Raw genomic sequence first — 12,262 nt, 5'->3', positions numbered from 1 at the left:
TTTATTATGTTTTATGATAAACTTTCCTGCTTTCTTGAGCGTTAAAGTCTGGCTCTATACAGTTCAAGATCACTTGGAAACTTTTTAATTAAATAACATTGCTTTTTTAAAGACCTTTCTGTTTATTATGGAGGTTTCTTTTTCTATACGACTGGGGATCATTTTGAGCAAGAGTAAGGACGCTGTGTCTGGAGAGGTTGATGTTCTTAAATGAGTTTTTCCAATGCTGTGACCACCTCAATTTGTCGCCATTGTATTGGGATGGCAGCAGAAATCTTAAGTGGATATCTCTAAACCTTGAGAAATAAAACCAAAAGATACGATGAGAGGTAAATAAAAAAATATATCTTTTGTATTGCGATTGAAAAGACCCTTTTGAAACAGAGTACATACACCTGATAACCCGGACTCTCTACCAAATCTAAAATCTGTCATATTACTAAAACAAATGACACAAAGCTTTCCCTGGCATAGTGCTGTTATAATGGTTCTGTCTGGCTAAAGCCATTAGTCACATACTCTGATATGACACAATATTTTCAGGGCTTGAAATAATTCAGACAAGGTTTTAAATAATGCGTGGAGCGCTCATTATGCATACAAATAGAGCTCACAGTTTCAGCAGGAGCATAAGACACAAGGCTGTTTATTCAGCGTTCGTGCTCAAGCTTTTTTACTTCAGCGGAGATTTATAAGAGACCATTGGCAAGTTTTTGTCTGAACATAAACCTTCACACGCTCGCTGTTCTGAAGTAACACTTGAAATATGTTTTGCAAAAAGTGCTTCAGGCTTTTTTTGTTTGACATTTATCTCATTTCTCCTTACCAGTTTTACCACAGATGAACAAGATTGTTTTCTGCAGCATTTGAAGAACTTGGGAGACCATTTGGGAGAAAAGTAGTAGTTACACATTACATTTAATGTTTATGAGAGCATACAGTTAACGTACTCTTTCATTGCATCTATAAAGAGTCTTAAAAACATTTATCATAAGATATTGTGCTAAAAATCATTCAGGAATAGCAAAAGATGTCCTTTTTAATGTCTATAAACAGATATCTGCATATGAATGCAAAACTGAAAGCAGGGACAAGATTTTGGAGTGTCGAAAATATTCTGATTTCCGTTTCTAGTCCAACTTGTATTGTCAACTGGCATTTCAGCAGGCAATGGGTGTACTCAAAAAAAAACACAGGAAAAAAAGTCCATGCGGAGGGTAAAAGAGGAGGGAACGCTTCGGCTGTAATGCAATCCCAGAACACATCAGCTCTTTTTTTTGACAAGGATTAAGGTTTTCATACATCTCTATTTACAGATATCTGCTTATCAGTACAGATTACAAACAGGTCATCGTTTCTTAAAGAGCAGCTCCAGTCATGTTTTAAGACATATAAAATGCTCTGCTTGAAATAACTAATTGTGTCTGATGTGTTTTTTCAGCAAATTTTTAATTGTAAAAATCCTCCCGAGGCGTCTCCTCCTTTTCCCTCATTAAAAATTACTGAATTTGCATGGTACCTGCCCACAATGTAAATTTCCAACCGCCCTCTCTGTTGCGGAAACGAATCAAGTCTCTGCCATCGTTTAGTGGTAGCTTGTTGAAACTTAGCTAGCTTGAAACTTAGTAATTAGTAGTAGTAACGTTAACATTAGTAGTCAGTAGTGAGTTTGCAAAAATTACAGTGACGGTTACAGCTGGCTCGAGCATCGCCAAAATGGTTGCCATAGGTTACACATAATGATATGCATAGCGTCACCCCGTCCATTAACGGGATTGGCTCCTTAGGTTTGTGACGTCTCAAACCTGCCAATCTGAAAACGTGTTGTTCAGCCTGTCCTTGGTACACTGCAGTTTAAAAGCAGACAGGCCCAGCCATGGAGATGACTGTTTATGTTGTCTCTGATATGTCTTGTAGCACATGATGAACATTAGATTTTAGATTTTAACATTCACGCCAGGCCTGCATATATGCATTGTTCTCCTAAACAGCTCTTGACCTGATCCGGAACCTAATGTCTTCTGTACTTTGATTGCAATTCAGACCTTCCCCCAGAGGATGCAGCAAGAGCATGTCCTTGACCGCAGCAGTCACCTTCACCCTAGCGGGAAGCCTTTCCACCTTGCTATGCCAATCAACGTTCCCTCTTTTCTATGGAAAAAGGACAGATTGTCCTTTCTGTCTTTGTTCCATCAGAGTAGAAGCGGCAAAGTAGACAAGAGGATGCAAAGCGCTGACAGGTTCGGTGACTTGGGGCGCACATGTGGTTTCAGGCATGGCTTGGATGAGGTGGTCAGCCTTTTTCTGGGCACATCAGACAATGCAAATGTAAGAACAGCTGGTATAAAGTGGAGACCTGAGGAGAAGGGATGTCTCCAAGCCCTCTCCAGATCAGCAGTCAGCAGCAGGTTGGGGATAAGGTGATGGGTTGGGCAATGAGGCACAGTATTGTTGGAGTGTTTCCCAGTGAACTGTTTGAACAGGGAATACTTTAACTCAAGGAGCGTCTCTGACAGGAGAGGCAGGCAGAAGTTTCTTGGCGTACTTGAACAAAGGGTTTTCGGAAGCCATGACCTGCATACACAATGAGATTCTCTCCAGTAATAACAGTAGCTGCGCCCCACTTTGTGGCTCTATCCAGTTTAAATTGGCTATGACGTATGATGGGCCTAGGGTATCTTTTGCAGTTCAAATACACTTTCAAAATTGCTACAAACAATGTGTTTACAGACAAAGACAAAATAATCAATACACAGGAAAAATGTTAATGCTGTAAACATGGCAGACGCATTGTGTCTGTAGGAGTTCTGTCTTTCAAGAAAACATCAACAGAGAGAACAAGCAATTACGTTGCTACAAAAGAGACAGTCAATATGTGCTGTTTCTCGTGTTCCTTTTCAAACAGCTGAAAATGACATGCTGTTGGCTATTTTAAACAAGTCATGGTTATCTTCCTTTATCCAGGAGAGTGTACACGTTATCTTCTGCTCCTTTCACACAAAATGTATTTTCAGTACAGTACAGCAACAGAACTTTTCTAAACTTGGTCACTAAGCAGTTTCACTGAGGCAGAGGGTAGATGCCTTTGTCAAGAGCAGCATGGTGTCAGGAAATGTGTGCCCCCACCTGTCCAGATACAACACCACCAACAAAACAGGGGAACTTACAGCATTAAACACTATTGTGGGAACATAAAGTCCAAGGATAAAACGTTTTTTAGGTTGTACAGTTTGATATGGGATATTTTGGGCAAAATAAACCCAAAAACTTAACCCGAAAATTAGTGGCAAGAGTTAAATTAACACTACTTTCTGTTTCACGGACACCTACGGCATAGAGGAATTGTGATTTGAATCTTCCTAGCCACTCAGACAAAAATGTTCATGATCACTCACACAGCAAAACAACTTGCATCCTGTCTTTTCCCTCTGTTGCTCTGGTTGTCAGGTATGCTAAATTGGCAAGCATTTTATTAGGCTAGTTTCTTCCATGTTCTTAAAATTTTGATGCACATTGTCTTTAAACTGACCAAAGAAAAATAGACCTGCATACAAAACCCTGATGTAACATAAATGATATCAAGCAGTCACCTTTTACTTAAGCAAACTTTAATTAGCTACAGCTTGGCACATTTCCTAGCTAACGAAATATAATCGCCTATGGTTGAGTCTGAACTATTCCCAATTTCTGCATGTCACAAAGAGAGTACAAACACAAAGTCTACCTCATATTAGTTATATTTTGATTACACAACCCCTTATTACAGTATCACCTCCAAATAACATTAGCTAGCTTGTGAAATTAGATAGCGAAACGGTTAGCCCATTTAAGCTAGCAATTAACTCTGCGGTATTAGCCCTTTGTAATTTGATATTTTAATAATAATAATCAGCCAGAGGACAACAAAATACTGGTTATAGTTTTACCAAATCATTGAAAAGCCTTATTTAATTAGTGATAAAGAGACACAGTTACACCCAGGTAAAGATACAAGAAGCTCTTTGAAAATTAGGTATCAAGAAAGCGCTGGCAAGTATAGCCTAGACGGCTTATTTTAGTTTGAACATTAATGACAAGGGAATAAGTGCGGTGAGGAGGCCAGGTCAATCTTTTTTTGTAAGTTTGTTTAGTGTTTAAATCCAACATTTTAAACACCCAAGTTAGAACAACCAGAGACTCGACCGTTTCCTTGAATGTGTCTGTCAATGTTAGTCCTCAGACAGAGTAGAAACTTCCCAGGTTGGCTTTTCCTCAGACGCAGGGTTCAACCCCTCGTAACCCCGGAAAGGATTAAATTGGTAGAAATAAATGTGTGGGAATAGTGGAGGTAGACAGGAACACTTAAAAAAAACAAAACTCCTCCCCTCTTTCTCCTTGCTTTGGAATCTGCCTCTCATCAGAAGTGACTGCAGCCCACGGCAGGCCTGGAGTGTTGACAGAATCTTTTAGGCATGTTTACCGAAGAGGGCGTCCCAACAGATCGGCTGTGACTTGCTAGGTTTGGGCATGAATTTGGAGCAAATAAGTTTGGAGTAAGAAGACATTCCTTACCCCTTGCTAAAACAACATCCTCTCCTAAGACTGAAATGTTATTTTCCTTCTCTTGTTTTGATTCTGTAGCCATTTTCACCTAACAGCAATATGTTCCTCTGCCTTCAAAGATGAAAAACAGGTGGGCCTGTAATAATTTGGAAAAAAGAAAAAAATGATTACTGGCCAAGTGAAAATTGTCAGCAAAACAAACTTCACGATTAGTCATCACCATATGTGCTTCCACTGACCACACATGATGACAGTAGTCAGGTTTTAAGAAGTACACACAGAACTCGACTAACAGATGTAGTGATTCATACGGCAGAATGAAAACAGTTCTGTGCAGAAAGCCAAAATGAAACAGACAACAAGAAAGTGTTATGTTTCTGTGTGTGTAGGTTGAAAACAATGCTGAGACATGGGGGCTGATGAGGCTGTGAGATGGAGATTTGTGAGTATTGTACTTACCAAAGAAAAAGAGATTTACATGTTTCTCATTACACTGAGCACAATAGATTTTGTTATGCTATAGCCTTCTGTTTGCCAGATTAGCCTGACATTGCCAGACCAATTTGTAAATGTAAATTAGTCTGGAGCATCTCATTTTTTATATTACCGTGGGTCATTATCAACAGAAGCAGAAATAGACACTACAAGCCACAAGAGCAACAAAACGTGACTCGGCGATGGGCTGCTAGGCTAGCAACCCAACTAGAACCAATTCTGTATAAAATAGGTGAAAGTAGCCCCGGTGACGTCACTCGGTGGTATGTGAAATGTCACTTTGGAGCCAGACGTGACAATATTTTGAGGAGAGGGTGGAGCTGGATTGGGTGAGGGGTTGGCAAAACGTAAAGTACTCGTGGCTAATTAGCTAGTTTGAGACCCTGTTTCCACATGAAGGAGATTCTATTTGTGGTGGTAGCTTACTGGTTAAATGAAAGGATTTGGGCTACTTAAAATAAGCTGTTTTCTAATTAGTACAGCTTTCCCTCTTCTCTGCAGGAAAAGCCAACATTAATGCTGACTCATATGCTGGGCTGCACAGATAAATCATTATAAGAAAGACTGAACGAGCTAACAAGCCAGGTACAGTGAGCGCAGCACACCTGACACATGGTGTATAGTGCTAAAATACAAACAATGTATTACTAGATTTCCACTCATAGACAAAACTAGAGGATAGCATTTTTTTTAACAGTCTGTCTGTAAAATAGAGCACACAGCAAGCCATATTATTTAAAAAAAAAACCTATGTTGATATTATTTAAAAGACCTAAGTTGGTCGGGTGTTTTTAAAGTATATATTTGCCATGTGAATATATAACACGGCAAAAATCCTACAGATTGTTTTTTGAAGGACAGTTGCATTTTACATTTTTAATTGAGTTTTTTTTTAGTTGATTTGTTCACCCGTGCAATGACCTCTTCGTAGATGAATTAAGTACAGCCAAACCAAAGAACACCTGTGTGTGATTACTACAAAGACGCAGCAGCACTTCTACTCCATCTCATCTGGAACTTCCTAGATGAAAAAAAAATTTGAATATTTTCCTTGTTATTCTGATGTTACACTAAAACGTTTAAAAAATGCAACCTTTGACACACACCGTTTAGCATTTACTGCAAAAGAAACATACAAGATAATTTAGTTGGGACTTTTTTCAGTCATGGAAAATCATATTCATAGCTGCCAAACATGTAATTTGAAAAATTATATCCCATGCGTCACACATTCGGCACTGCTAAAATGACTCGGGGAAGATAAAATAGATAGTCAATTTGCATTGGCTTGGAATTCTCTCTTACACTCTTAGTACATCAGCATTATGTTGATTATAATGTAAGCATTCACCTCACATGAAAAGAACTCACATGAAGCATCAAAAGATTAACACAAGCCATGTGTACTATTTGTCTGTGTGTAGAGATGGGTAACTGAACTGAACTCTCTGGAATGACAGCATGTTGTTTTGATGTATTCAAATTGATGCGTGGTGCCTTAGAAAATGGAAACGTTTTGGTAGTTGTGCTTTGCTTTGGAGCTTATTTTTGACACTCACAGGTTGCTCAGAGTTTTAGACCATTTGATCATTTTGTATGTTGATGCTTCGGCAAACTGCCTCTGAAACTTTCAGGCCAAAAAAGCCTTTGAGTTGGGTTGAATTGGGTTGGATTGAAGTCACTAAAAAACCTTGAGAGGAAGTATAAAAAATATGTGATAAAGGGTCATTGTAAGGGCAAAGGTGGTAAAGCATATTATATAATGTTTGCCAGACATGCAGTTAACTGATGAAAGCTACAGTTAAGAAGCCTAATCAGCATGGAGAGCAGTGTTGTCATCTCTTGTCGGCATGTAAGCTGTCAGCATGCTTTGTGAGACAGTGCATCTGGCTCAATGCACGTCTTCTACAATGCTTCAACTCTCTAAATCCTCATAATCTGTAAGTGAATGCAAAGGATTGCAAATGTGCAATTGGCAAAGCACCAAACATTTATTTCAGTTGTACATAGGTTGTAAACATACTGTAAGTACACAGGTTTGAAAGCGGCTCTGAAGTCTATGCTATCATGGCCTAAAGCTTAGGAGGCGGAGATGCAAACAGATCTTGATCAAAGTCAAATCTGAGTCAGAGAGAGAAGAGATCACAGCGCCTGGGCTCAGCAGAATCAATCACATGAACCCAAACACTTGGAGCCACTAATCCTCCTAATCTTAAATTATCATGGCAGAAGAAGGTAATATGGAAAGGCGGCGCAGAATCACAAAAAGAGCACCAATCACTCCCGCTCTTAAGAAGCCAACAATACAGACATTCAACCCGACATTTTTCAGAATCCAGTTTTAATATTTTTGAATGAACAATTTAAGGCACATGAAAACATTTTGGTCATTGTTACAAAGAAGAAAATCAATAAGGCTCTTTGGTGAATAAAAAACAACAACTATTGGATGAATTTAACTCAACAAAGTGTGTTTTTTCTTAGATGGGTCACCACCAGAAATCATGTTCAAACTTGATTTATTTATCAAGATATAAATGTCATTCAAAGGCCAAATATGTCCACTTTAAAAAGACACTGAGGTACATCATCTGGGTGAGTAATTTTTACAAGAATAAGCCCTTTCTTACAATATTTATATTACTATCTTGTTTGATTATGGCTTCATATCCTGATAGGCGTACCGGCTGGTATGTCATGAAAGAAGACACAATACTTTTAGATTCAGGTGTCATGCTCGAGTTTGGTTTGCTCTCATAAGAATCAAATATTGAAAGTTATATTATTTACAAAAGGATTATTTTATACTTACAAATTGAATTGTTTTCAAAAGACATAATTCTTAGCAAAACTGTTTTTTAACACACATCAAATATATTCATTGGATTTATTTCTATATAGTTTTTAAACTCTAAGAGCTGGGGCACATGCAAGTTTTTAGAGTGGATTCGGAACAATATTGTACAAAATAATAATAATAATTACAGTTTTATCAAAAAACACTTTTTGTAGCACCTTGAGTGTTTTGTGATTCTGCACAAAAGCACCTCTGTGGTTGTATTCAGAGCAGCACCTGGAGCACCCAGAGAGGGAGGCGTGGTGGGAGGGGAAGGACGAGGGAGGACGGGGCTCGGGGTGAGTGGATCCTCTCTCTGTTGCTGAAAGTGCGCCACTGTCCGCCACGGCATCAAATGTCCTTTTCCTGATGTCACTCCCATCACTACGTGTAAGTTAAAGTCATGTGATTCTGGCCCTACAAGGGCGAGGAGTAGATTCCCCTGGTCAGCGCTTCATGACAGGGCCTGGGGGCACTCTTCTCTCCGGGCTTGAGTGGATCTTCTCGGCAATAAAAGAAAACACAGGTTTTTTTAACTTTGCATGGAGAGAGAGAGGAGGTAAAGGTTGTCGGATCTCAGTGTGTGGGTGTTAATATGTACCCTCTGACCCTGTCCTTCAGCGGGGAGTAGGGGCGTGTCTAGCCGAGGAAACAGACGGGGCCGACCTCGAAGCCAAACCTCTGGTTGGATTCCCCAAAGTCATTCAGCATGACGTCAATGATGGGCAACTGGTCGATGCGGGGAGTGTTGATCTCCATCACCGTCTTTGAATAGCCCTGCTTCAGCTGCGGACACAAAGGGCAGACAAAGAGACCGAGTTTAAGGTGGTTCAACTACGGTTCAATGAGCCTTTTCTGTGAGACGTTTGATTAAAAAAACACATAGTGGTATCTATCACCTTGTGAAAAGGAGGTGTAGACAACAAATGAATGGATGGACAAATATAACAGCATCTTATGGTTAGCTTGAAAGAGCAGAAATCGAATTGTATTGTTGCTACATATTAGCGCCGAAGCATTGTTGTCATTTGTCAGACAATTTATAACCAATTTATAACTTGTATTCTTTTATCCTTCTATCACTTTTTTCGATGTCATTTTAAATAAATAGCTCGGGGTTTAGGAAGGTTTATTACACAAAATAAGCAATTTCAAGATGATTTCCCCTGGAATATTGTCATGGGCATTTTTCACTGTTATTACATTTAACAAACCAAACAAATCTAAAGAAGGTGACTCTTCATCCGTATTTTTATTGCACAAAAAAAAGTTCCAACTGCCACTAAATCAACAAAAAGCTTCCCAATATACTGTGCTATAGACTTTCCCCCAGAGCTGCAACTATTGACAGTTTTCGATGGTGATTTTTGATACAAACAATTTCATAAATATCAGAAGACTTCTCCCCAACATTACTTGTTTTGTCTGATCAAAAGCTCTCATCAATTTCAATAAAAAATAGCATATTTATTCAAATTTGAGAGGCTGGAACCAGTGCATGTTGGTGTATTCGCTTAAGAAAATTGCAAAACGTATCAATCACCAAAAAAAAGACAGGTTAATTACTGTCGGATGAGTTTTATCATCGAATAGCTTCAGTTCTACTTTTTACATTAAAGAGGGCGTATTATGCTGTTTCACATTTTAAGGCATATATATAAGTTTACAATGTTTCAAATCTGAAGGTAAAAGTATGTTGGACTAATCCCCAGGCTTCTCAGCTCAGTTTGCAGGCTGCTGTGAACGCCAGGTTTCACACAGTGTTTTCTTCACGCTGCCCTTTGTGACGTCACAAAGTGCAGCCTTGGCAGGCTTGGGAGAGCTGGCCAACCAGAAGAAAGTGGGCTTGTAGGGGGGCGGGGTTTCTTAAAGGGAGAGAGCCGACTGAGTCGTTTCAGGCAGAGCCTGTATGAGGGCCTGCACAGAGCACCAGTGTGAGAAAAATGAGTTTTTTAAACTGTAAATTATGCTAAGCTACTCCACAGGTATCACAGAGTGAAATATGAAGCTTGAAATGATCATAATACCCCCCATCCCTTTAATAACAAAAGCCTAAAAACTGTAAATGTAGAGGGGAAAAGTCAAATAGGACTTGCAAATGCTTTTTCAAGCTAAATGAGATTCTACACCTGATCCCTTCATTCTTGTAGCATGTATCTATATAAACATTGCCTACATATTTGTGAGGATTATTGAGATTTAATTGGCTTTAGAATAAAAGTTTCATTTCAAACTGAAAGTTAGAAAGCGAGTGTGTACCGAGCAGCCGTCCAACAGAGGCTTGATGAAGGGATTATTGTCGTAAGACATCTCCTCATCGTTGGAGCCCAGGAAGCGCAGCGCCTTGTCATAGTTGTCAGCCTTGGCGTCGTACCAGGCCACGGACTGATGGCAAATGTAGGTGAAGTTCTGCCGCGCCGAGGAGCTCAGCAGCTTCAGGAAGGTCATCTGCACTGTGTTGATGGTGCTTTCTCCCATGTCAACGTAGTTCAACTGGGGACAGAGAGGGAGAGAGAGAGAGAGAAAGCCAAAGGGAATTAGAAAGGGAGAGAGGGATAGTGACAGGGAAAAAGGAGGAAGAGGAGAGGAAAAGTTAAGTGAAGTGTCAGAGAGTTGGAAAGTTTAAGGGATGTAAAGAGGAAAGGCAATGATGAAAAGGTAAAGGGAGGGGGATGTATAATCTCTATTTACAGATTCTAAATAGAAATGTAGACTCTGTAGGCAGGGACGTGGATCTTAGGGGTGGCAAGTATAATGCCGTTTAGATTTCCTGACTTCCTCGAATGCATCAGACATGATCGATCCGATCTCTGTTCAACAAACAAGCATTTTAAAAGTAGTTTTTAGCTTCATTTTGACTTTTTACTCATCTGCATCATGATGTTGAAATTTCAGCAAAGGGAAGACCCGTTAATTAAAGTCAATCACAAGAAAAACGGGTTCTTTTTCGGGTTCACACCGCAGAAATTAGTGCAGCCACTGTGTAACTGACTATTTACAGTGAAACTGACACTCACCAGAAACAGATGATTTTATAAACCAAAAAAATTATGGTTCTGAGATTGGGGGATGTATGACAGAAAAAGGGAGCATGGGCAGGAGAGACATTTGAGGGAAAAAGTAGCTGTAAATGAGACTTGGTGAAGTCGCAAAATAGCAAAATGTTTTCAGAAAGGATTAAAACGTCTGCTGGGAGAGAAGAGAAAATAAATTCATGTGGTTTGACTCACGATTTTGCCGCGTTTAAATTCACTGAACCATGAGCCTGGAGCCTCCTTGGGCCAGTTGGATATTCTAACCTATAATAAAAAAGAATAAGTTAATAACAGGCAGATCATTTTTAATGTTCAGTTATTAGTTAAATAGCTGCAAACAGTTACATGTTTTGTGACTGAATAACTCAGTGAGCAGGGAGAATTCAGAGAAGATGATCAACATTTTTTCATGATGGATTCAGGCGTCTTCAAATTACTATCACTGTAAAAACATCCACACACCGTATCCATGTAAACATCTGCCCATTACTCACCCCTGTTGATTTCTTATCTGGGTGGATGCACGTTTCTCCGCCTGCTGTGAAGTTGCAGAACACTTTGATGGAGTCTCCTATGCAGCCCTGGTTTGGATCAATCCAGTATTCACCTGAGAGAGGGGAAGGAGGCGGGGTTATGAAGCACAGCATTTGGCCTCCTGAGGAGTGAATAACCCGCAGCTATTGAAGGGTCATCCTGGACAAGATTGCTCACATTTCACAAGATAAGCCCTCATGTATTATGTATATATCAGGTTTCCACTCAGGAGAAGAGTCTACAGGGAGGTTAAAAACTCTTCCTGCAGAGGTTGTAGCTTTAGATTAGAGCTGCAACCATACGTGATAAATGTTCGTATTTTCAGCATTTGTGGATATCACCTTACGCTCAAGTTTTCGGATGTTGAAAAGATTACATAACAAATCCATTCATTTGGTTAATACTAAGACAAACACTGTCTCTATCATACCATCAGGGTAGTCAGGCTGACTGAGGTGCAGGTCGTTGCAGGTCCTGGCAGGGTTGTCTTGGGTGCCCATGGGGAACTTCATGCGCTCGATATCCTGTTTGAGGTTGTTGAGGGATCCAAAGACATCCTCCATTCCCTCCATACCCGCATCTACGCCGTAGTCTGCCAACGCCTCGTCTCCCTGCATGTCAGCCTGTCGCCTGGTCTTTCTGGAAGCTTGCTGGATGGGCAGCGGCTGGATCATATCACCAGGAGGACCCTGACACACAGAGGTTCAGGTCAGGGACAGTATGACTTGTGATTTACGTTTATCAAAGTATGGTTTCCAAAGCATGTCCAGCCTTTGTCCATCTCAGGATGGAAATAAAACATGGTCAGAACTAGGTTTAC

At 39.9% G+C, this 12,262-nt stretch overlaps 1 protein-coding gene across 1 annotated transcript in view; it reads right to left on the bottom strand.

Annotated features, from left to right (window-relative positions):
- Positions 1–7,023: 7,023 nt before the first annotated feature.
- Positions 7,024–12,262, bottom strand: part of LOC138611367 (collagen alpha-1(XI) chain-like) — a 102,437-nt gene continuing 97,198 nt past the window's right edge. The window contains exons 63-68 of the mRNA XM_069684431.1: positions 11,873–12,131; positions 11,403–11,515; positions 11,104–11,172; positions 10,133–10,366; positions 8,475–8,659; positions 7,024–8,373 (exon numbers count right to left, since the gene is read on the bottom strand). Of these exons, the coding sequence (XP_069540532.1) occupies positions 8,513–8,659; positions 10,133–10,366; positions 11,104–11,172; positions 11,403–11,515; positions 11,873–12,131 (822 nt within the window). The 3' untranslated portion in view covers positions 7,024–8,373; positions 8,475–8,512. The remainder of the gene's footprint in view (positions 8,374–8,474; positions 8,660–10,132; positions 10,367–11,103; positions 11,173–11,402; positions 11,516–11,872; positions 12,132–12,262) is intronic.

This window comes from Semicossyphus pulcher, unplaced genomic scaffold (genome assembly GCF_022749685.1).
Source record: "Semicossyphus pulcher isolate SPU_LCO1_2020_fin unplaced genomic scaffold, fSemPul1.0.p SCAF_7, whole genome shotgun sequence".
Taxonomy (NCBI): domain Eukaryota; kingdom Metazoa; phylum Chordata; class Actinopteri; order Labriformes; family Labridae; genus Semicossyphus; species Semicossyphus pulcher.
This window is presented reverse-complemented; position numbering and strand designations above follow the sequence as displayed.